General features: G+C 41.6%; 1 protein-coding gene across 1 annotated transcript in view; it reads left to right on the forward strand.

The window, feature by feature from the left end:
* ARHGAP17 (Rho GTPase activating protein 17) overlaps window positions 1-24747 on the forward strand; it is a gene marked incomplete at both ends in the record, with an annotated part of 47388 nt that overhangs the window by 1230 nt on the left and 21411 nt on the right. Inside the window, one exon of the mRNA XM_082006565.1 lies at window positions 21912-21951. Within this exon, the coding sequence (XP_081862691.1) occupies window positions 21912-21951 (40 nt within the window). The remainder of the gene's footprint in view (window positions 1-21911; window positions 21952-24747) is intronic.

The following is a 24747-nucleotide window of genomic DNA, read 5'->3' on the forward strand; positions in this document are numbered from 1 at the left end:
ATATTGTTGGAGCGATTATTGGCATTCCATTTTTGCAGAGTTTGGGCTCACAGCTCCAAATCCCAAGTGGAATTTCAAGTAATCTGTGTTGCACTGAGTCGGATAAACATCTTGGGCTACTTTCTACTTTGAGGGGGAAAATAAGAATTAAATCTGAAGAAGTGTTTATAGTCATGTATGGGTTGTGAGGCTGTAATGACCTTTGACTAAAGGCAGTTGAAGCCCGGTGGAAGCGGTGGCTATCGGTCGTTTCATGATGGAGGTTCGCAGGGTGTGGTTGTCTGCATGCACAATTATTGCTCATACTTCTTCGCCAGGTAGTCTGTTGGTGCCTTAGCAGCCTGTGTCTGGAATAGTGACGTTTTCTAGTTTCATTAAAATACAGAGAAGTACCTGTAATTGTTTTTCATTAAAAACTATTTTAAATGACACAGACTCATTTGTTTTTATAAGCTTAGTATTAATAGTTTAAATTAAACTTGAATTCTGTTTCTCTCTCTCCTGTTTTAGTCAGTATTAAATACAAGCACATCCTTACTGGTTCTGTCTTTGCTTATAGAGTGTTTTTTAATAAGTAAGTATCTTAAGTTAGTTGTATGGATTCTTTACCCAAGAATGTGCAAACTGTTAAGTGAATAGAGATGAGAAGACTGAAGAGTGAGGGTAACCATAAAGTTTTGACCAGTGCTTGTTGCCTTTTTCACATATAAATTATATCCTCATGTTAGTAAGTGCTCTGAATAACCAAATTACCCCTTCTAGGGGTTGGTTTGTATAGTCTTGTTAGCACAAGGTGGTACTTACTCTTTTGTTGCTGACCTTAATATTTGTGTCTTTCCAAGAAAGAAAATCTTTAAAGAAAAAGACTTACACAATTGAAATAAGTTTCCTCACTGCAAATCTGCATTAATTCTAATGAAGCTCAGGAAACTGAGTTTATGGGTGTGACTTGAGGATGGGAGGGAAAGAAACAAAACTTTGGAAGTCTGTGTTGGATTTTGCAGTGTATGATCCCCTGTACATATAGGAGCTGTAATGGTGGAAACGCAGTGAAGATATTTTTACGTTTCCCAGAGTGCAGTGTATTCATGTGTGCAACCGAGCACTGTTTTTCCCCAACCCTGTTTCTCTTTAATATTTTTGGTTCATTGTCACAATGCTTTTATCTGACCTTCAAGATATCCTGCTGTCTGTAAAGAGATTGAAATCGATCATTTGTATTAGATGTTCACTTAGATACAACTAGCATTTTAAACAGTAACTACTTCCGAGGCCAGCCAAAGCCCACAGTCTAGTGAAGACTTTGGTTTGATAGAGTCAGAGAGAATTTCTGGAAGCGCTTCTGCATCTCCTCCAGTTGAGGAGGTAAGAGGGATGTCTCAGCCCTGTGACACTGAATCGAAAAATCAAGCAGGATTAAAGCAGTCAGTGTAGAAAGAAGGAGAAATTATTCACTTCACGGTTTTATTGAAAGTTAACTTGAAAACGTTTTGTTTCAAGAGATGTCATATGTGCTATTAAAATTAATTGATGAATATTTATTATTACTAGCCTCCTTATATTTCACATACTAGCCAAGCACTCAGATAGTCACCAGGGTCTATTTTAATTTCCCAAAGTAGAATCACTTAGTAGTGAAAGAGTTGTTATTGGTTTCACTTGCAAATATCAGGGCTGAGGTTTTCAAATTCTGGGCAGTGCTGCATTCTGTGGTTTTGATAAGCACTGTAGAACTCATGGAAGACGTGGGAGATGTGAGAGTCATGCGCTACGATCTTGCTGGCAATATTAGCAGAGGCAAGTGTTTCTGGCACTGGGTACCAAAACCAGGAGTGAACCATTCAATTTTGTAACATTGAAGAAAAAAAAAAGTTGCAGTGTGCTTCCCATCTGGTGCTGTTGCAGCCTGCTGCTTTCTGAGATGGGTTTATATTGAGCTGGTGTAACTCATTTATTAACCTCTTATGCTTGGACAGAATGAGGAACCAAATCCTCTGTCAAAAGGACTCTTCTGGTTCTGTAAATGTCTTGAAGAGGTGCAGTGTTCAGTATTTCAAGACCTCATACGCTGTTGGGAGATGTAGCAGGTGAATGAGCCACCCCACAAGAGAAGCAGTATTTGGAGGAGCGCTTTTGACATCAGTGCTGAGGGGTCACATCCCCCTATCTCTGCTGGCTCACCTGGGGCGCTTGGAGATGTTGTGTGGACTGCCAACTCCCCATTTACCTCCCCTGGGACATCTACCCTTCTATGTAATCTCCTGCTCCGTAGGCTGATCTTTAACTGGCTGCTGCTTTTTGTGGTGTTGTATGAGAAAGGGGTATTTTTGTACTGCTTTTCACTCATTCAGAGCCTTTTTCACTGTCATTGAGGGGTGGGGAGAACAGGCATGTTATCGTGAGGTCAGCAAACCTTGGCTATGCATCAGTGATGTGTCTTACCATGGTTTTGTTCTCCTTAACGAAGGGACGATTAACTCTTACAGTTCAGGATTTGTCCTGTTCAGCTTGCCATAGGTATGAATGATGCTGCCTTTCTCACAGCCAGCTTCCAAAGGTTAGCATCCTTGGCCTCCTACCACAAATAATGTGACCTAGGACCAGAGAAGTAACACCTTCGCATGAAAAATAAAAAAAGATGGGCAAAAGCTTCGTTAAAGCAGAGGAATGGCATTAATGGGAAGCCTGTGAGTCTGCATGGATACTATTCTATAGAATTATGAAATATATGTAGGAAACTAATTAAAGAGGGCATTAGGAACAGGATTCCACAATAATTAATAGATGTGTTAAATATTTTGCAGCAATTATCTTGTGGATGTTGGTGGATGCCTTAAGACAAGTATTCAGTCTGCCACTGAGTACTTGATGTATTTTTTTATGTATTTGGCAGATTTGTTGTAAGTGGTGCAGGTGTGCAAGCAAGCATTTCTACTGAGAGGAACAGCTCAAGCTCTGGTTAACCCATAAAGTAAAATATCAATTATTTATCTGTATAAACCTGGAGGAAAGGGGGAAGTGAAACAATATATTTGGCCTTTCATTGAAAACTGGCAATTCAGGCCACTGGTCCCTCTGGCTTTGTTGGCTGCTTCAGAGAGGCCGTCCAAGCCTGGGCCGGGCAAATGAGACAGTGTCTCGTTGGGAGGCGGTGTCAGAACTTTCTCAGGGCAGTCTCAGCTAGAGTAACGAACTGTGAATCTCGGTGTGTGTTGGTTCTCATGTCATCGTGAAGGATCTCGTGTCTACTCGGAGATAATTCACGAGAAGCAGGGCTGGGGCATGCAGGGGAGTGGAAGGCATGGCTTACAGGAAATAATTAGTTCCACATGAGCTGAATTAACACATCAGAATAAACTGGCATCTTGACCATGACAGATACACAGCTAATCACACAAACCCAGCTCAAATGTGACTTTGTTTTGAGCTGCATCCAAATTCCAGCATAAACAATTGGAAACAGCTTAAAACTTTTAGTTAGGCTTAAAAAATTGAGGGGGGAGGGGGGACTGGAGAAGAAAAGAATAACCTTCATTCTGAACCTTATGATTTTCAGGTGGCCACTGATTCCTTAGAGGCTATGTGCTGAGATTGCTTTTAATGGAATTTATTATTAATTCCTCTAAATCTTACCTGTTTTGAGGACCAAGGCTCATGCCCACTGAGAACAGTTTTTCTGTACCACACGCACATTTTGTGTGTGCTTTGTCTGGGTAGAGTGTCTTGTAAGGCGGAAGTCCTGGAATAGTTTTTAGTATGTGCTGTACCTCCCTGGTGTGTTTGTACTTTCCCATGGTATGCTTCATAAGCAGATACTCATTCTGGCAGGTCAGCTGCGTGTTAGGTTCAGAAATGAAAAGGATTATATTGTGTACGACATCAATAAAAGTAATTCTTCAGCTGTCTGTGACTGCTTGTCTTGTAGTTTACATATCCTTTTATAGATTACAAAGGGAGACAGATTTTGATTAGAAGCTTGGGAAGTATTCTGCTTTATAGCTGCAGTCATCGCTAATGAAAATAAACATTCAGAGGTGTTGTCATTAAAGGCTTTAAAATGATACACTAATAAGCATTTGAACTACATAGCTAAGTAATTCATGAGAGGAATGAGTCCACCGAGGTGTTTGTATCATGTTGTTTACTTACAGAAAAACACGTTGGTAATTAGTGACACTTGTTAGACTGTCTAATGATTTTATGTGTTAGGCTTTCCTGCTTCTGGGGACACAACTATCAATGTTCCCATCAATTTCTTTTTTTCATCTTTAAGGTGCAGTCAACAGAGTACCATACAGATTAAAAATTGTTCTAGCCAGCTGGTTTGTGTCTGGTGAAGTCATCTAAGATCAAGACTGGTAGACAGGTGGATATACATACTGTCTTCACTAGGAGAGATACTCTGTCTGCCCTTAGGCTGTTGCAGTAATTTAAACCAGGGACGAGCAGATCTGACTAATTAGAATTCTGGAACAGACACAAACCACCATAGAAAGATCTTTATTTTTTTATGCAAGAAGCTAACTTGCTCTAGCTTCTTTACTAGTTTTCCACTGTTTAAATACAACTTCTTGTATACAAATAGGTGTTTCCAGGCCCTGTACACATGACATTACTGTGACTCAACAGGAGCATTTGAACATAACTTTTAATAGCTCGTGCCCTGCATAAAAGTTACTATACTAAACTATATTTAGTGTTTCTTCAAACCACTTGGCAGTCTGTAAGACATAAGTTGGAACTGGTGTTATTGTAATGTAATTATTGCATGAAAGCAAGTTATGTTAAAATGACTATTACTGAATGATTGTGTACAGTAAGGAGCTACCGACATTTGTTTTGTGTAGGGGAAGACCTGCTGGAAAACAGTAACTTTTAGTAATACTTCATGGGAAAAGTGGGTGGTCCAATTTATTAATCCTGCTGAAGTGTTATCAATTGATTCCAGTCTTTTTCAGAATGGTTCTGTGAATTATTACTTAAGGAAGTTCTTTTACTTCTTTGTCCTTTATTAATAGTACAAAGAAGTAAAATCAACTTTTTTAAGCATCCAGGGTGGTGAAACAAGAGTGCGCTCATCTGTTAGATCCAAACCACTTCAATCAATATAACATTAACCCCACAGTGCCATTTAATGTCAAAGAAATACTTCTTTAATGTTTTTCTAATTCTAACGTGGAAAAATGTTTTTTTAAAATTGAGTATGACTCCAGTGTTTGAAAATTTCTGGTTCACCCAGACATTTTTTTAAAAAAGTTAAATATGGTAAGTGTTATTTACTTGGAGTGCTGCTTGCCATTGGTAAAGATACTTGAAAAAGTGGTAAACGACACTGAAATATATTCATATTTATGGGCAGAGGGAGAATCTAGTTTGTGCTTGGTCTTTTAGGTTGGCATTTATCTACATCTGAGTACCCATGAAAAGAAAAATCTCATTTCAGTGTTTATAATAGTTATCTTAAACATTTCCTGTTTATCTCCAAATGAAGTTTGAGGTCTCTTTAATTAGAAAATTGACTTAGATCTTTCTGGCCGGAAGGTTACTTCAGTGACAGGTTTAAAGAGTCTGAGTAGAGTGAATTAGGGACGGTTTGATCTCCTGAACATGTGCAGACTGCTGGACTCCATGTAACTAACCATCAAGGACTGAAAACGTGTGCGAATGCTAAAGCACTTGTATACTAATAGCAGAGGGAGTGCGTTCTCTAAACACCCGCCTGTTGGTAGTTCAGCTGTTGAACAGGCAGAGCAGGGAGTCTGTAAGCTTTATATTGACTGAAACGCTGGAGGTGGTACAGAGCTGCGTCGCGTGTGCGTTACCTCCTCGCCGCTTCGAGGCTACTGCGCGGACTGTGCGGAGGCACAAAACTTGGCGAAATGGTGTTTCCCTTCGAGACGTAAGCAAGCAAAGAACTAACAGTGACCCCTTCAACGCTGCTGCTCGGCCTCAGCAGTACCAACAAAGTTGCTTGGTATCTGCGTATTTATCTATTTCCTGCACCCTTTGGGGAAAACTGACACAATGTAATGTGTTGTGCAGCTCGGGAATCTGATTTTTCTAACAGTACAAACTTCCAATTATAGAAAAACATGCAGCTATTATGTTTTCAGTTAGGGGCTGCTTCTTGTGGTAAGACTTGGCACCCGTCAGTGGATTTGTGACTGCCATTAGCACAGCAACAAATGGAATAGCTTGTGGCTATAAATTGTGTCCAAGCTGTGGTCTAAATTCAGTTTTGAGAGCATGTTCTGTTAAATCGTGTTGATCCATGTACCCTTCGAAGTGGATTGTTAAAGCCAAGGGAAAAATTACGTGAATTTACCTGAGGACTTTAGTGACTTTCTTCAATTGTTCTGTCTCTGTGGACAACAGCAGAGCGGGCGAGGTCTGTAAGCGCCTGCTGCTGCCCCGGAGAAGCTGTATCGCTGTCCTGGAACCTCTGGTAAGAAGAAAGGTTCTGTCTGTGAACAGATGGGTGTGTTCTGGCCTCCTTTTAGGTGTTCCCTCTAAGTTTTGTAAAGGCAATTAATTTATCGCAGTATCTCTTAATTCCTCGGGGACCAAGATGATCTCATGTTGGTTTAAAGTCTAAGTCGTTAGGAATCCTTAAGATTAGAAACTGTTAAGAAATAAGTTGTGTTTTTAAGAAGCGTGTTTCTCTGCGGAAGTTGTTCACTGTGTGTAATGCTGCGTTCTTACTGCATTGCAGTGTGGTGTTTTCCAGAAAACCACCGTATTAAACTTTCTAGATACAAGTGCAACATGAAGTAGTGCTTTTGTAAGGGCAGCAATGGGCTTTAAATCAATGAGTAAGTGTTTGCTCAGCCCTCGGTTTAAAAAGGCTCATCACTTGTCATCCAACTCCAGACCACATGAAAACCTGGGAATGCCTCGACTGGGCTGCGTCTGCCTTGCCCGGCACCCAGAAGCAGGTGACGCAGGAAGGGCGCGAGGCTCGGACATCCCGTGGATTTCCCACGCGTGTCCAGCTGTGTCTGTCGCCGGAGCTTCCTGCGCGGGAGGTGGCTCCTGCGTGGTTGATGTCTGGGAGCACCAGGCTTCTGGTGGTCTGGGCATTGACTGCACCATCGTGGCTAACTCCACCTTACCAAACAGCTGAAAATGTGTTAAAGCTGTAGTCTGCTCCCCTCCTGCTCTGAAAGTCCAAATTTTGATAGTTTCAACTATTTGTTTTCACTTCAAGTGAATCGTGTAGGAGAGAAACACGTTCCTCTGTGCCCACCATGTGTAAGAATGAGCTCCTGGATGTATTGCCTTATTTTCTTCAGCAGCAGGTGAAGCTTCAGTTATTTTTCTTCCCCTTAATAAATGCAGAAAATGCCTCTCAAACTTACATAAAAATGTCTGGTATTCAGTGGTGAAGAATGCCTTGTTTTAGTTGTGCTAAATTTTGTTGGCTTGAAGATACCTTAATAAAATCTTGTGCTTTCTAGTAGAGAACTAGCTAAAGCCTGGTGGTTAGAAGAAAAAAAAGTATTATATAACGTTGTGGCAGACTTGTGTGTCAACTGCGGAGTGGGCAGCGTGTAAAATACTTGAAATTTTTGTTGCAAAAGAAGAAATTAAAGACTCCAAACTCAGGAATTTGGGAAGTTATTAATGACCCTCTTGCATGCATGTCCTCGTCTCCTTTGGCTCTGTTCATAATGCTGCTGCTTGATGAAACAGATCAGAGGACTGATAAAATATTAACAGACAGACAGATACCGAAGGATCTGTTGTAGCTGGATCGCCGTGGGCTTTCTGTTTTGCCGGCAGGTCAGGACTGCACAGCAAGGGTGAAGGGAGCGTCTGCCTCAGGAAAGCAGCGTCTTGTGTTGCCTTCAAATGACGAATAAAATGTCATTTTTCTGTGTGGAGATTTCTCAGGTGGTTTCACAAGGTTTTGAAGGGTCTAGGGCAGCAGTAATGATTGTGCCAAACACTGCGCATGCCGTGCTTGCGTCGCAGCCCGTAACCGGAGCCTGAGTCACTGTCCCCAGCCGGACCGGCGCGGTGCCTGGGTGAAGCCCCACAGTGAAGCAGAGGAGGCTAAAAGAGTAGGAAAGGATATATTGTCCAGGGGTGTTGGGTGCCTCCAAGGTGGAGGTTTTGATGCCTGACATAACAGTAGAGTAGTGAGTTTGTGGATGGAGCTGTGATTTTTTGATTCTAATTTGATCTGATGGTGGTTCTTTAGAGCAAATTATTTTAGTATCAGGTTATGCCCAGAGTCAAAATCCTAAAATAGTAATGATTTAATCGGCTAAAATAGCCAGAAGTGATCTAACAAGCTGTTTCAACCTGATGCTGTAATGTGATACACTTGGGATTTATGAAAGCAAATATATTTCTTAAATACTTGTATGATATTTTTAGGTTATGATAATGGACCTGTGACCAGAACTGCCCTTTAGAGGTCATTGTATTAGCAAATGATGAAATACCAAATACATACCATCTTTTTAGGATGTGGTTAACTGAAAAGTATCTTAGTGTTAGAAAAGTTTTCTAATATTATTTACAGTTTCCAGAAAGAAAGGTTTCATAACTTGTTAAAAGAAGTAGCTCCATTTTTTTTTTTTTGGTGCTTTAGAAGAAGCTCCAGCCCACTGTGTTGGGTCTTACATAACGTAGCAATTAGCTGTCCCCCGTTTGCCAAGGCACAGCTCAGAAACCCATGGGAGTTTGATAATGCAAACTAAACTGGGTAAGATATGGCTGATCTCCTGTAATTCAGAACCAAGTAACTTCACAGCAGTTGGTGGTGACATATCAAGTGATCTTAACAGATTGCTGTACTTGATTACCTCATTTTTTCAGGGCTGCTTGATTGTTATAGGTACCAGTCTTGAAAGCAAGGCTAAATTTGATCCTCGTGGATGTTGTCATGCTTAAAGCAGCACTTGGTGTCTAGACAAGAAAAAAATAAGGAACTTTCAAGTATCCTTTTTATCTGCAACATTGCTTTGTTGACTGAATTAGAACATTTTGGTTAAAATTTATTCCTTGGGAACCAAATAGCCTTAAAAGCTTTGAGTTTGTAATTGCTATTGCATTGCTGATAAAAGCATGTCAGAATAGTCGTGCATCTTATGCTTGGATGGTCCTGCTGTCTCAACAGGAAACAAGCTTCATAAATACACGCCAGCTGGGTGAGCTCACAAGTTCTTCTCCTAAGTGAGGTGGAGCCTTTTTTCCTTGACACAGATTGTTTTCTTGTGAAGTTAATTGCACTGCAAAATGACAGGAACATCCTGGAGTGACTGCAGCAGAGTGAGACAAAGAGCCAGTAGATCTGCAAAAACTGAGCATGCAAAATACCCAAATCCATTTTAGGTGAGAAGGATCAATAACGGAGGAACTTTTTCCTTCTGTCTTACAACAAGTTGTCCTGTGCCAGAAATTGCTGGACTGAGATTTTTATATAAATATACTTGGGGACTATATTGCATATTTCTCAAGATCCTGATGACACTTCCAGAGGGAAACTTAATAAAAGGAAAACTGGTAACTTGTACAGCTGAGCGGTGCACAGAAAAGGTAGGTCGTTGCTGAGAACTGTTAATGCTCTTGGAGCATGCCACTTGTGGCATGCATGTGCACACATGGCCTTGGTGACAGAGTAAAAACTACTTTAGCCAGTAACAGGAAAATTAAGTTATAAGGCTGGCTCTTTTTTAGAAGATGAAGTGCTTTGCATCCAGATTGGAAAGTTACAGCTGTGATCTGGCTTTGAAAAGTGCAACAGTTTATTCAAATGCAAACTTTTTTTGGCATCTGTGAACTAATTATCAAGCGATTGATAGCAAATGTTAATCCACCAGGTGAAAAATTCTATTTTTTTTAGAAATTGAAGGGAAGCTAGAAAGCTAACACTTTCATACAGAAAAATAAATGTGTGGTTTAAACTCTTGCAGCTTGTATTTCAGTCGAATGTTTAAGTGGTTTGTCTTGCTGTAAGCCGATTTAATATGCAGATTAAGTGTTCTGATCTGATATTTTTTGTAGGAATGGAACAGCAGGATAAAGTAATCCTGGTTTTGTAACACCAGGTCCAAGTGTGTGTTAAGTGCAGTACAGGTTAATAAACCTTGGTTAGACTATTAGTCTGAGGTTCATACTTCCTTCTCGGAAATCTACTGATAGAGTTAACTTTCACTTTCATGCTAGAACAGCAAAAAGCATTGTGTGCAACACATGGCAGGGCGGTAATGGCACCGTTCTGTGTCTTACACATGTTAATATGGTCTTGTGTACCCTGTATCTAAGCAACATAAAAACAGACATCTATAGCCAGTGCTGTGGAACCCAGTCATGGGATGAGTCGTCCAACTTGCAGGCTAATTGTCAGACTCGGCTCAAACTGGTTTTCCTGTTGGTGAAACATAATGAAGGGTTCAGCCATTAATTGTTAATAATGGCTAGTGATCAGAAAATCAGTGCAAAGGCCTTGTTGTGAAATAGTAGGCCTAAAGAATAATTCCTATTTTCTCACTAGCCTGTTAGTCAATTTTATATAACCTTGGGTCCCCAAATTCCCTTATACTTTTTCTACTGTTATTTCAAAGCTTCCAGCTCCTTTTTGCTTGCTTAGTTTCTGTTCCTACTTCATTGTTCTGCCTTTTCTGTGTTTCCTTGTTTTGCTTCGTGTGTTGATTCAGTTTGGTTCCTTTTCAGAGGATTTCTCTTGCCAGTTTTGTGAATTCCTGATCTTAAAATAGACCCGTCTGGACAGTATATTAAATTAGGAACATCATTACCTTTAGTGAAATGTTAATTTTTGGACTGGAGTTTTTTGACACTTACGGAAGGTAATATGTAGCTGAAATGTCCTGCCAAAGTGCAAAAAATAAACAAATGTGCAAAAAATGCGCAGGATTTTTTTAGCAGTTCAATGTATTTTGCTTGTTCCTGTATTGCATGTTATCCCTATTCAAACGTGTCTACACTGTAAAAAGTTTGTCTTTGCAAAGGGCAGTACGGATTCTTGGAATCTTTTCCAGTGATTGGCAACACAGGACTGCTGGTAATAGAAATCACGAAATTTTAAAATATCTTGAGTTAGTGGGCAGTCCCCCTGTTTTGTGGCTGGAATGGAAAGTAGCATCTTGTTTGAAAGTTCAGGATATGTTTGAGGGGTTTTGCCCCCTTTTTTTTTTTTTTATTCCTCTCCTTAAATGTGAAGTTCTCATGTCAGCAGGTGGTTTGGCAAGGGGACTGATCCTTGGCGAAAACTAAAAGCTGCCAAACCCACGTGTAGGAAGTTCATGAGCCATTCTCTTATCCGGAAATATCAGCGGCTGCTGTAACGCTGTGGTCAGGATGTACAACTGCACCAGGCTCCGCAGCGGTGCCCGTTCTGCCAGGCGCCGATTCCCCAGCTGCCCTTCCCTTTCTTCCCACCCCTTCTTTGTGCTTGTGCATCTGATCTCGGCGGTGAAGTTAATCTGACTGAAAAACGGGGTTTCTTCCAAGCAGGTTAGTTTTCAGCCAGGTCAGCCCTTCGAGCTGTTGGCTAGTGGAGGTGCTTGTGCCCGGCACAGCCAGGGATGGTAGGAGGGAGGGCACGACAGCTTTTTTCAGCAGCTCTGCCAGCTGATGTCACCTCTGTGTTAATGAAATGTTGGCCCCAGGGCATGGTTTCATGATCAGCTTAAGCTGATTTTAAGTAGCTGCTGTTGCTAAAAGGGACGATTTCCCCTCTCCCTGCCTGGCTGGCACTGGTGCCGGCTCCCCTGCCCAGGGATGGGGACTGGTGCAGCCATGGGGTGGCCCGGGGAGGGGGCGAGACAACTGGAAACCAGAAATTTCTTTTATTGGATTTAATTCCAGTCAGAGCTGCCTATGACTGCTGCTGGTGCAGGGGCGGGATGTGAGGACCAGGGGTCTGTACCCAAAGTGTGGGAAGGGGGACTGCTTCCCACAGGACGCTCCGGAGGAGAAAGGTTGCAGGGAGGTGCGTGAGGGAGGAATCCGATGTTGGTGCCGCGTCATGGGCTTGATTTGGTGGGACCGCAGCTGGCCTGAGTCCAGGCTGCAGTGGCGGGACAAGGTGAGCAGCCCTGGGCGGCCGGCCCGGGGAAGGGTGGTGGCTGCAGGCGGATTTATTGCGGCTGCTTGGCCGGGTTAGTTTTCATCTAGACCTGGTTCTCCGGTGTGACTCTGGTTTGAGTGCTGCTGGAGCACAAAGGCAGCAGGGGCAATTCCCATCTTGGCGGCAGCAGCGTTTATCTTGGCCTGCAGGGATTTTATAAGTGCACCTTAGATTAAGGAATAACTAATTCAATAATTATTTAGGTTGCTTTCTGCTCTACAGTCTCTTATATTGAAGAGCTAACTTTAGATACAATTATTTTACATAAGTAGAAGAAAAGGTTGTTGCTTGCTTGGACCAGGGAAGGGCCTTTTGTGAAAATAAACTTTTTAATGTAAATAAATACTGGACAGTTAAATACTAAAAACAATTCTGTGCCAAGATGTTGTGTAAGGGTGTTTGTGTACATTTTCTTTATAAATTGTATGAATAACTGCCATGTTTGGAAAGTTCAAGTTCTGTAGTAATATTAAATAGAGAGCATGAGAAATGTATATGGTAATGCTTAAAGGGGAAAAAGCCAGGCATAGAAAATACATTGTGATTTGATCAGTTTAGAAACTTTCTTGTGTAGTTTAACTTTGTCTCAGATTCCTTGGGGGGGTTTATTGCTAATTTGTGACAGCTTGCCATAGGAGTTTTTACTTCAGAAAAAAACATATGACCACTGCTAGATTTCATCCTGGCTAGATTTAAGCATTTAGAATTTTAATCCCCTGCAGCAGCACTTTGTGAAAGTATTTATACCTTCAGAAGAGAATGCAAATCAAATGCACTTTTTAAAAAGCCACATTTTGTTATATTGACGTAATATACACTGGGTGGAGGTTTAGTTTTTTTGAAAGTTGAAAAGAATACAGGGAGAGCTTTACTAGCCAAGACTTAGTTCATGGCATGAAATAGTACCTTAGCCGTAAGTATTCAATTTGCTGAGACAGTAGTCAGCTGGAAGCACCTTAGTTGTAAATTTTTGTTTGTATCCAGAAGTTTAAAAGCTATAAGACTCATCAAAGACCTCTCACTGGAACATCACTACCTCTGTCAAGTAAAATTGCTTTAAATTTGATTCTCCATTTGAACCACAGTTGTATTTCTGTCATCTAGAAAGTTCAACTTGCATTCATCTCTAATTTGCAGTGCATGTGGCTCATAATTATTGACCTGGATTTGTTACACAGACTTAACAGTATTTTTCTCAAACTGCACCATATTTGGTTTAATTCTCAATATCTAATATTAAAAACATGTATATTTTACAAGGAGAGGGTTGGAGCTCTGAAGGGCAGTGCAGGGCCTTGCTGCAGTGACTGTACCTCCAAGAGTGGCCCTAAAATAGGATTTGGCTTGAGCTGCCGTGGTTCTAAATAGCTAAATTTACTGCCTCGCTTGGGAGAGGAGCCTTGGATCCATTTCACTTACGAAGGAATTTGAGATCCCCTAATGTGAACAGTCTGTCATGGGTTTCCCTGCAACTGCAAAGGAACACTCTGCTTTCTTTCCAAGATGATTATCTTTCTAAAGCCTGATCTGCCTTTAATTAGAGCGGGCAGGCTTCATTCTTCAACATCAGATAGCTGAGATTATAGAAGAGATCAAAGTTGCAGCTTTTAGATTGAGTGACCAAGCCAACTTCGATGGAGGAACTCAATGCAGAAAGGAAGACAAAGGAGCAGAAATCCATTTATTGAGGCTTGAATTGTAGTTTGGCAGCTGCTGGGGTTCTGAAGATAAAGATGTTGATTAATGAAGTAACTTGGTGCCTTGGAGGTGATGCACCATTTTTTTAAAGCACTTCTAAAGGATTAGAAGTGCAGAAGCTGCAGTAGCCACCTGGGTTAACATTGGTGACCTGAGCATCACTGTAGTATGAAAACGGGTTCTGCGTCGAGGACCGTCCTTAGGAAGTGAGCTGGTGTGGTATCTCCTCCGGACCAGCAGCCTTTGGGGTGATTTCTGCTACTGCCACTAAAGTATCAGTGGCCACTAGGTTTATAAGGAAAGCAGTTTTAATACTCGTGCAGAAGTTTATATTATTAATTTTTGTGAAAAACAGGGATAGTAGGCAAACTCAAAGTCTTAACTGGTGACTGGTTGTGAGTAGTGTTCACTAAATACTAAATAAATACTGAAAATGGTGAGTATCATCTGACAGTCATTCGGAAGTGATTTTAAAATGTTTAAAAATAACTCACAGAATATTGATACTTACCTTGGGTCATACTAGTTTCTTTTGAAAAAATTCAGCCACATCAAGGATCCCAGTTGGTCACCTTCCTTCCAGTATAAGTGCTCTTTTACGGTGCGGAGTCAAAACAGGGTTAACATAGGGCTTGTGTGGCATCATGAGCTTGGTTTCTGTGGTGAGAAGTGTACTTGGCCAAACACGTTTCTGCTCTGGCTTGTCTTCAGAATGCTGTGCAGGTAAAACCAAACTCCTACAGTATATCCACACAGCTGAGTATTGCCACAGGCTGCCAAAGGAAGCAAAATAAATCCTTTGTAATAAAGTGGTTTTGAAAAATGACCTTTAATATATGTCTTTGAAGGCCACAGTTGTAGGATTTTTGCTTTCTAGTCGCACAGAAAGATCCTTTCATGTGTTAAGATCTCAGCTTCTGAAGAGCATCTAGAAATGCAGAATCTGGGTAGAATATGGGGAGTGGGAAATGTATGTGTTACAACCTGTATTGCTTTAAATTTTAGTTCAGGTAAGGAGCCTTAGTGTGAGCCTGGCTGCCTGGGAGGAGGAAGGGGCAGGGAAAACCTTGTGTCTCCCTGCATCACCTTGATTTCATGAAGTGAAAACCAAGTAAAAATTAGGGAAGATACTGCCATGAACAATGATTTATTTCATGTTTGGGTACCAACTGTGGGAGTCACTGTAAGTGTACAGTAAGTGGCACTTGGGGGTCGCTTCTCCTGCATCCCCTTACTGAAAGGGCATCACTGAGTTTTTCTGGTCTTGTTCAGCTGTTTCAGCTCTTTCCCCGATTGAAATTTTCATTTAGTTTTAAAATTATTTGACAGGTTTAATAGTTACGTTCCATAAACTTGCATTATAAAATAGAGGGTTTACTCTGTTTAAAAAGGAAGCCTGTTCCTGGAATGTAGCATAGTGTCTAATGGGGAAAAGTAAGCTGGTAGTCCTGAAACACCTTTAAATTATCTTTTCTATTAAGTCTGTCTTAGTGAATGGTAAAAAAGCAAACCTTTTGGAAGGGAAATTGTCATCTAATTCTAGATTCCTTGTTTTGGAACAGAGCTGCTGATTCTTTCATTTTTCCTGGCAGCAAATCCTGCCTATTGTGTGTGGAAAGCAGGCAGGATGTACTGCCAGCCCAGCGCCCAGCGAAGGTGTTCTGAAGTGTTAACTCGGCAGCAAAGCTAATCTGGTTACTCGTGGCAACAAACAAATGCTTTGTTTGAGGAAAATCAAACAACAGGGAAGGCTAGTTTTAACTTTGTCTCATGTTTCGGGTGGATGTCTCCTTGCTTCCGCTGAAATCTTTCCAGAGTTCAGGAACGCGGACTTGTTTCACCATGAAGCGAACTGCCCTCCCATGGCATCACCTACCGCCAGCTCCACGTCCCGTCCGCAGCGCGTGAGTCAAGGTTTCTGTTTCCATTTTGACATCTGAACTGAGTCATTTGTTCTGTTGTGTATGTCCAAGTTTTTATGGCTCTTCATGTCAGGTTTGCTCCTGTTCCTCCCTTGTTAGCCTCGCAGGGGTGTAGATTTCTACTGGTTTTGTAGCTTTGACCTGCTTTGGAGATCAGCCCCTGGGTCAGGACTGATGCCCTGGTGGGGGACAGGACGCTGCTGTGAAGCCATTGAGATCTCAAATATTGTTTAGATGAAGCTTTAATTTTTTTAAATTTTCAAGGCTGGTTTGATAGAGCCTCTTCATTTTATACATGGAAATGTAAATTCTTTCCTCGTGGAAGATAAACACTTTTATCTCAGGAATTCTCATCTGCTGTTTCCAGATACACGGAGAAGACTTCTGGCCTGGAAGTGTGAAGGAGCTGTAAAAATGAAAAAGTGAAGGGACCAATTTTAAACCTAGGGGGTAAGAGCTGTTTTGCCCACCCTGCTCCCAGCTGAGCCAGGCAGTGAGCTGCAGCAGAGCCCTGCACCCTGGGCTGTGCTGAAGGGCCTTTCCAGAAAGAAGGAAAGAAATAAAATGAATGATACTACAAAACACTTAAAGAGGGGAGGCCAACTGGGGGCACATGCAATACATTTTTAAAATGTCACAGCAAGCTAAGGAACTGTAATTAACATGTCTAGAATAAAAAATACTGTCTTTCCACTCTCAAACCTCTTGGTTTTTTGCTTGGAGTGAGTTAAGCCAATTACTTTTGGCCATGCCATCCCCAAATAGAAAACAGCACCAGCATTTATGTGGCATGACTTATTTAATGTTGACTACACTATGTACTGTCTTGCAAAGAAAGGAAAAATTGTTTAAAGAATCGGTTCGGCAGGAAAAATTCTGAAAATTGCAGTTTCTCAGTGTTACAATACCAGGAAGTGAAAAGCTAGCTCTGCTGGGGATTTTTGGATGTCCTCAGAGAATCTGACATTCACCAACTGAGCTGTACTTGGAACCTAACCTGCTCTTTGCTACCTGTTCCCACCCCAGAGCTGTGTCAGCAAGTGTCTGAAGGGTCAATTTGGGGAGCTGATTTGGCTGAGAAGTAACTGTTTCTGTCAAGATTCTTTTCAGACAGCTTGGCTGGTTTACACCCCGGCCGAACCAGTTGTATTGGTGCAGGAGAGGGACAGTGCAGAAATGAAGAACTGCTTTTGCATCTCTGCCACTGACAGCAGCCCGTGGAGCTCTGCACGGTGGGCAGGATGCTGTGCGAACTCGGCCTGAAAAGCGGTTTCAAAGTACGGTTTTTATGGAATCCAGTAGTTTTGTCCTCTTTATTTGTTAAGGGAGTGATTATAGCTGTAACAAATGATTGTTCAGTTTTGCTTTTAAAAATCAGTCTTTTAAAATGCAGTGCTGAATTTTAATTGAAAAACTTTGTACTCATGGATTCATGTAAAGGATCTGGCTGAACAGGTATCCTGCCTGGTGGTATAGCAGAAAAACATCACCTTCAGTTCTCAGAAACCTTCTTTTCCCTGGGACCAGCTCCATCCCTGTGTCCAGTGGACCACCGCCAGTCTAGCAGCTATTTTGTACGTGGGCAGCCGAGCAGCCTGCGCGCCGCTGCCACGGTAGGGTGGGATGCAGAGCCCTGTGTGCTGAGTCCGGTGTCCCTCAGGCTGTTGCTTGTGCTGTGCTCTTCCCCGTCTCGCGTGAACTCCTCCGCTGTGGCCGGAGCTGTTGGGAGGCTCCGGCCTGGGCAGGTCCCCGTTTCCCCGCCGGGTGCCTGCAGATCCTGCTGTTCGGAAGCATGGGGACGGCTCCTGCGCAAACAGCTCTGTTGCAAACCGACGTGTTTGGGGCCCCCGGCATGCGGGAGAGGCTCAGATGGCAGGGCATGCTTTCCCCATTAGTAATGGCTTGGAGGGACCTCGTTTTGCAACTGAGAATTAAGTGTTTGGACTGTATTGAGTTTAGCTGCTGGGAATGTAAACAGCCATAGCTGCTGCAGTCTGGGCTTTACAGTCTCGATTTGGGATGGGCTGTGTTCATGATGTCTCGTGGGGGAAGCTTACAGTGGAGGGTCTCCGGGCTGGAGGCCAGCTACCAGTGCTGCTGAGCTTGATAAAGCCCTTGGGAACACTCTCTGCCACTAAATCTTCCAGTTCTTAATTGGTTCTTGATTACAGAAGGATTTCTTCATAGCTTTGTGCTACCCACTAGACAAGATACAAATAAGACCTAACAAGGGATGAGGGTGGAACTTGATGCAGCAGTGAAAAAGCAATTCTGTTATTTTCTGTGTTTGCTAATTCTCTAATTAGTCAGCAGAAGGAGTTAGCATCCCATGAAGCTGCAGTGAGATGTAAGCTAGGAGTACCTGTTATTCAGGGCGAGGGAGAGGTACCTTTTGATGGTTGTTTGCTTTTTCCCTGCTCACTAAGGAGATAGGCTGTGCTGCTCTCACAAGGTTGCATTTTCTGTTTCATGGTTGTGGTCACTGAAAAGCAGGATTATTTAGTGGCTCGCTCTTGGCTTCCTTGTTAAAGGTGGAATGTGGGCCTGCAGGAAGGGCGAGGTCTTCCCTCTTGCATTTCCGAACGTGACATCATCATCGATGGCTTTTCTAAATGAGTGCTGGCCTGGGGACGCTGTCCTGCTGCCACCGATGACTGGGGCAAACATCCCTGACTTCAGAGAAGGAGATCCGGATTTTCAAGCTGTGACTTTAAATCCTTGACAAACCAGTCAGGTGTAAAAGAGTGCTTAAGATAAATATATGAAAATTGTTTTGCACTTCACATGATGATATGTAGTCTGCAGGTAACCATATTTAAAATGGAAACAAACTTCTGCTAGCACATTACTGACCCATCTTTGCTTTTCACTCAAATGGACATAATGTCCTAGGAAAAAAGAAGGGAAGAAGAAATCAAACTTTTAATGAATCTAAAGTTGTATGGAAGCTCTATTTTACTATTCGATGGTTTAAATTAATGTTGTGGCTAAAGCCATTCAAAAGCATCCAGTAACTTTATAGTAGTATAATGAAAGGTTCTGTTGAACACTAATACAAAGTAATATTGGAAGGAACATTTGTTTCCCCTAAAGATAATTTCTACAAAACGCATTTCGTGATTCCCAGTAGCTAAAAGTGAATTTACAAAATCTTATACTAATTATTGCTGCATGAGTGGGAAAAATTCGGTGAACTCTGAGTCAGTCACTATTCTTTTGGTTTATAAGCAGTTCAGTGGCTGTAATGCTGTATACATATCCAGTTATAAGTACTCTAAATGTTTTTAGAAGTTGTTTTGAATTACGCCGCCTGAGGTGGCTGTTTTATTTCCTAAAACTGCCAGTTAGGTTAAGGTTCTGTGTTCTCTTCTGGTACGTCAGATCTTCGCTTCTGTGGTGTCTGTTCCATATCACGTCAATGTGTGTGTCAGCACCCAGGGTGAATGAACTGCTGAAACGCCTTCATCTAATCTAACTTTCCCTTCCACGGAGCCAAAGTAAGGACTAGAGATACACACGGGGGAGTCAGTGCAAACTTCAGTTGTGTAACGTAGATGTAGAAACCAGTTGCATTTTTTTCTTAAACAGATTTCTAGGCAAAAGAAGGAAACTGTGACCTGGGTATATGTGAAGATGAAGGCGGCTGCTCTCCCATTACTTTTGCCATAGTCTATTATGGCATGTGGGGGTTAGCTATGTATGTTTGTGGCACCACTGCTGTCTTGTTTCTTTTCCGAATTACGCTGGAAAGATTGAGTCCACCAGCAGTCCAGCTGTTGGAGCTCTAGTAAACTGCCATGCTAATCTTTTGTCAAATGCAGATTGCTTTAACTAGAAAAATCTTAATATGGTTGGAACTGCAAGTAGCTATTCTTAAATATCAAAATTAAATTGTTTCCCGTAGGCAATTTTATTCATAAACCACTGCATCTGTTGTTGAAAGAAGTCTATGTTTTTGCAGAAGGCACCTCGAGCTGTATTGTTTAGCGAGCTTGTGGCAGGTAAGCTCAGCCTGCTTCCTTCTCAGGGCTGCACTCCTTGATCTTCAGTCTGTTGATCCTGGCATACGGTGTGCCACCTTGATCAGGATGGGATTTTACCCAACAGGTATTGGAATTTGTGCTTTTTTATATGCATTGCTTAGGCTGACTTGGTATTTAAGATGAGCGGTTGGCTAATATGTGTCTAGGTGAGGCGCAAAGCTAAAGTGATACGCCATTTGATAGCATTCTGTAGATTCTGTGCCATACTGTCTTCCTTAAAGGTGGGTAAAATTTAACTTCATGAAAGCTGTTAATGAAAAGCATCCATTCACCTGTGGAGAACAGGACTGAGAAGAAAATGGTGTTTGAAACCAAAAGCTGTGTTAGCCATGGTAAATACAGCCCCTTCTTCATGAAAGGCATGGGCACTATCAAATTGAGTTTTAGAAAGAAAGAGGTGGCTCATCTCTTATGCAGTCTGTTGAAGGACAGAAAACGCTGGCTGCTGAAGAATTTTGTGCAAAACCATTACCGTGCACAGCACTATGTTCCTGCAGAATATTTAGTAGCTCTGTGTGATCCTATCAAATCGGTTAGCTGATGTGTTATGGTTGCCACTTTAGATTAAAATCTGTTTAAGAATGTGCTGCTATAACTGGAGTATTCTTACACTGTAGTTCTTCCATGTAATTGCTGGTGGATTTTGCAAGGCTGAAAAATAATTAAAAGTAATCAAGTAATTGCTCTTTAACAGGATATAATTCTGATCAGACATAGCATTTTTATATGTGTGGAATACAAGTTTGTTGATCTTCTATGTGTCTTCCTAAACAAATAAATATTACAGTGCTTGCAGTTTATGTTGCTATCAAAGTATTTCAGTGACTTTTGTCTTAGTCTTGTTGAGGTTTTGAGCGTTACTGTATTCTGGTATTTAATTATTTAACACCTTATGGGTCACAAATAGTTCAAGCAGATAATGTGCCATGAAATTGAAGTCAAATGCCTTAAAAAAAAAAAAAACAAACCCAACCAAACAAAACCCCCAAACTTGAAGTGAATAAATACTGTCTTTGGAGGCATTTCGCATGTTCAGCTGATGAAGCCTGATCAAGAAAATGGACTTTCTGTGCATGACCAGTCTTGCAGTAGGTTATTAAACAGATTGCAGGATCAGAAGGAAGTCAGTGTAGTAGAGGAGGAACTCTGACAGCAGTGGGGGAAACTCTCTGAACAGGAAAAGAGAGTACTGGAGTACCTCCAAGTCCTGTAGCAATAGACATGTAGTAATGGTGAACAGCCAAGTAAAAGAGATAGTGGGTGAACTAAATTTATCTTTCTCTATTTTATAGACCTAGCAAAGGTAGGATAAAGCGGTGTTATAGCAAATGAGTCAACACCAAACAAATCTGTGTCAACATTAAACAATTCAAAGCTTATGTGTAAACTGGGGTAGGAAAAAGGTGTGGAATTGTATGTGTGAATGTTTGAGTATGTTTGTAACAACTGTTAATATTTTGTTTGGAAGTATGTGTAAGTATTCAGATACTATTCTACTGAGGGTAAACCTTTACTGGGAATAGTATTAGCTTGTGGTGATCATTTCAAGTAACAAACCTTTTCTATTCTTTTAGTATTATGGAAGTCAGCAAAATGAGGTAATGGGAGATTTCTGATGAAGGTTGCGTGCATGTAAGGTTAAGGGAAGGTGTTCAGGCTACCATTTCCACCAGTTGCTGATTGATACAACTCTGCAGTGGTAAAATATAAAAAGCTGAAGTTGGCTGTCCTACTTCTCTCATGTCTTTATATTCCTTTACACTCAGATGCATTGATAACGTTACCCGATTAATGGCATGGAGTTGCTTCAATAGATCTTTGCAGTCAAGTGAAGTTACTCAGGATTCCAGTTTGCTTTGTGTTAAACTGGGTGCAGTCTAAAGTATCATTAGAGCTTGGTGCAGTGGATTCGTGCTGGGGGCTGGGAGTCCAGGAATGTCAGGCTTTCCCAAGCGCCCTGTGCTGGGCAAGTCACCCGAGGCCGGGAGCCAGTGCTACATAGGACATCGTGAACACGGTGGTGTTTGCAGCAACGGTCATAATGGGATTATAACTTGAAACTGAACTGGTTTTCTTGAAAGTGTTGTAGCAATCTTTGACCCTGAGCATGCTAATTAGCCTGACAATGGTCTTTTTTTCCTCCCTTAGGGCTGAGAAAACAGAGGTACTCAGTGAAGACCTGTTGCAGGTATTGTAACACAGTTAATATGTATTTTTTAAAAATGTTCTTAGTGAAGTTTGAGCCTTCTGAGTTTTGTGGAGTACCTAATGTAGGGGGAAAATGACAGGGATGAGAACAAGGATGTCTTTGGCTAACTTCTCAGCACGAAAAAAATGATACAATTTGAGTGGAAAAACGCAAGTACTTCTGTTTCTGAATCTGATCATATGGCTTGAGGAGGAAGCATTTTTGCTTCTAATCAGATGAACTAGCTTGTTGAAGTTACGAACCACTAGTACTAATGCCAGTCTGTCTGGTGGAGGACCATGGGCTGGGAAGAAACTATGATTGGGCACAGCTGGTTTCTGTCTTCTGTTCCTCTTGAAGAGGTCAACCTGGGCCTTAAGAGAAGTAGCAAAAAAAAATGCCAACTGCTCGCTAATAGACAATGTAATTTTTTTTCTGAAAGTCTGGAAAGCTTCTTGTTTGGATTGTGGTATTTTTTCTCAAATTTGTCACACTGACATTTGATTTGTTTGCAGACTTGTCATCTTTTTGAAAGTACACCACCTAATGAAACATTACTTTCATGGTGGAATTTTAGTTGGAACTGTTAGATGAACAAGGTTGACTGATTACATGGAACAAATTTACCTACAGATTTGTTCTACATAGTCTTCTTCTTCTGGTTACTTTGTGAAAGACTTCTTAAAAAAAAAAAAAAAAACAAACAAACAAACAAAAAAACCCAAACAAAAATGCAGAACATAAATTGGCAAGGGAAGTCAGGCTAGCTGCTCCATGGGATCTTGAGTGTGATGGTTATTTCAAATTGATTACAAAGCATTTTAGTATGCTTAAGTTCAGGACCTGTATATGAAACATGGAAGCCAAACAAATTATGCAAGTATTTTTTATTTCAAATCTCTCCAGCTGTTCAGATTAAAGTGCAAGATGAAAAAAAATGTATCAGTCAGCCTTAAAACTTGAATACAGCACAAATACATGAAATATTTTGAGTAATGGTGAAATGACCTGACCTGAAACATTTTACCCTGTTTTTCAGGTGACTGCTTTATTTGAACCATAAATACCTTAACAGTTTGACAGTACTATTTTTAATTTCTGAAGAGATGTGTACAATTAAATGGCATAAAGGATGTTAAAACACCTTGATAGCCTTCAAGGGCCCATCTGTTTTCTTGGTTAGCTGCAGAATAGTAACAAGAAGTGAAAGCCAAATGTACTGCTGCTTGTTGCCAAAAAAATTTTGCAAGCAAGGCTTTCCCAGGCACAGAGCAGACAGGCTACACCCAAGTGGAAGAATTTACTCACTTGTTTGTTTGCCTTTGGGGGCTTGTGGAGGGGAGGGAGGCTCTTATCTAACTAAAGAGCTTAAAAGCATGGTACTGTTCACTTTATAAACATGTTTCAGAGTGTTCTTCTTTATATTTACCTCAAGCTTTGATACAGGATTGCCATAGCTTTTCTCTGTTTTCTGAAGTGCAATACTCCATTTCAAGTATCTCTGTTAAATGTGTTCCTGTCTGAAGACAAGGAATATAATTCAGTACTGGAAAGGCGTCTACAATGGACCCACTTTCTGGCATGCTCTTGTAGTGTATAATAAAGCAATTGTGTGATGTTTTGTGCACTGAAGCCGCCCTGCGGGTGCAGACAGCATGGCCTGTAGGTCACATTTTCAGTTCAAAGGTAGCTTAATGGAGATGAATGTCCTTCGTGGTTTGCCTGACATCTTTGAACTAAAAAGCAGATCAGAGAGGAGAGTATATTATCGTGAAGTTTTGGGGTCATGTTCCTCCTCTTGGTCTTTGAGTTTGGCATTCAGACTGACTGGAAAGAGGCTGTGGGGAATATATGTGCTCCAGAGACTTTCTAAGAGAATGTAAGCCACCATGCATGGCTGACAAGGGCTGCCTTAATCTGCTGGGATCTGTAAGATGGTCCAGTTCCAGGAGGTCACCATGTTTCAGGTGCTGGGGAAAAAAAAGCGTGCTCAGTATTTTAAGAAGTCTAAGCTATGTGACCAAGCAAAAATAAATGCTTTCACAAATAGCGGATGGTTTAGAAGTGTTGGTGGTATTTAATTTTGAAGATAACACAATAGAAATGAATTGTCTTAGCTGCAACAGTAGACCACAAACACTACCTTCTTCATATATCTTCCTTCGGACTTTTTTGAAGTGGAGTTAATTTTGAGCCTGTTGATATATGCTCTGTAGATAAAAGGCAATGCCCTGTGCTTTCAGAGCAGTCCTCCTTGGGCAGTTTCTCTGCACCTTAGTCTACCATAGTAGATTTTTACCAAGCTTCTTGAGTACCTTAACTTGGATCCATCTTGTGACTGTCAGGAGCTTTTAGTCCCTTTAGTGCCTCAGGTAGTCAGTGAAACTTCAAGTCTTCATACACTGGTCCTTCAACTCCCCAGCCCTCCTATACCAGTTTTCTCACCTTCCCTTTGGACTTGCAAAGGCTGCTGCTGAGTGGCCGAGCCCCAAGGCCCAGCTTTGGGTGCTCTTCCAGGCCACAGCGTGGCAGAAGTGCTGCTCCCCTCTTCTGAAAGGAAACGGGGAACCCAGTCCTGCACTTGCTTGTGAGTTCAGGACAGCGCTCCCACGTCCAGCAGCAGTGATTCTGCGCTGATCCTCAGCAAGTCCCCGTCTGCCTGTGCCTTCCTCCACTGGTATCTTCTTCCTCGCAACTTCTCCCAACTCACACCCCTGAAGGCTCCTCTTCTGTTGGATCTGCTGTCCCTTTTAGTAGCTGTAGCTTTTACTGTCTGCTCCTGTTGGGACCTAATAA

The sequence above is a fragment of the Phaethon aethereus genome, assembly GCF_964289735.1.
Source record: "Phaethon aethereus genome assembly, chromosome: 15".
In the NCBI taxonomy this organism is placed as follows: domain Eukaryota; kingdom Metazoa; phylum Chordata; class Aves; order Phaethontiformes; family Phaethontidae; genus Phaethon; species Phaethon aethereus.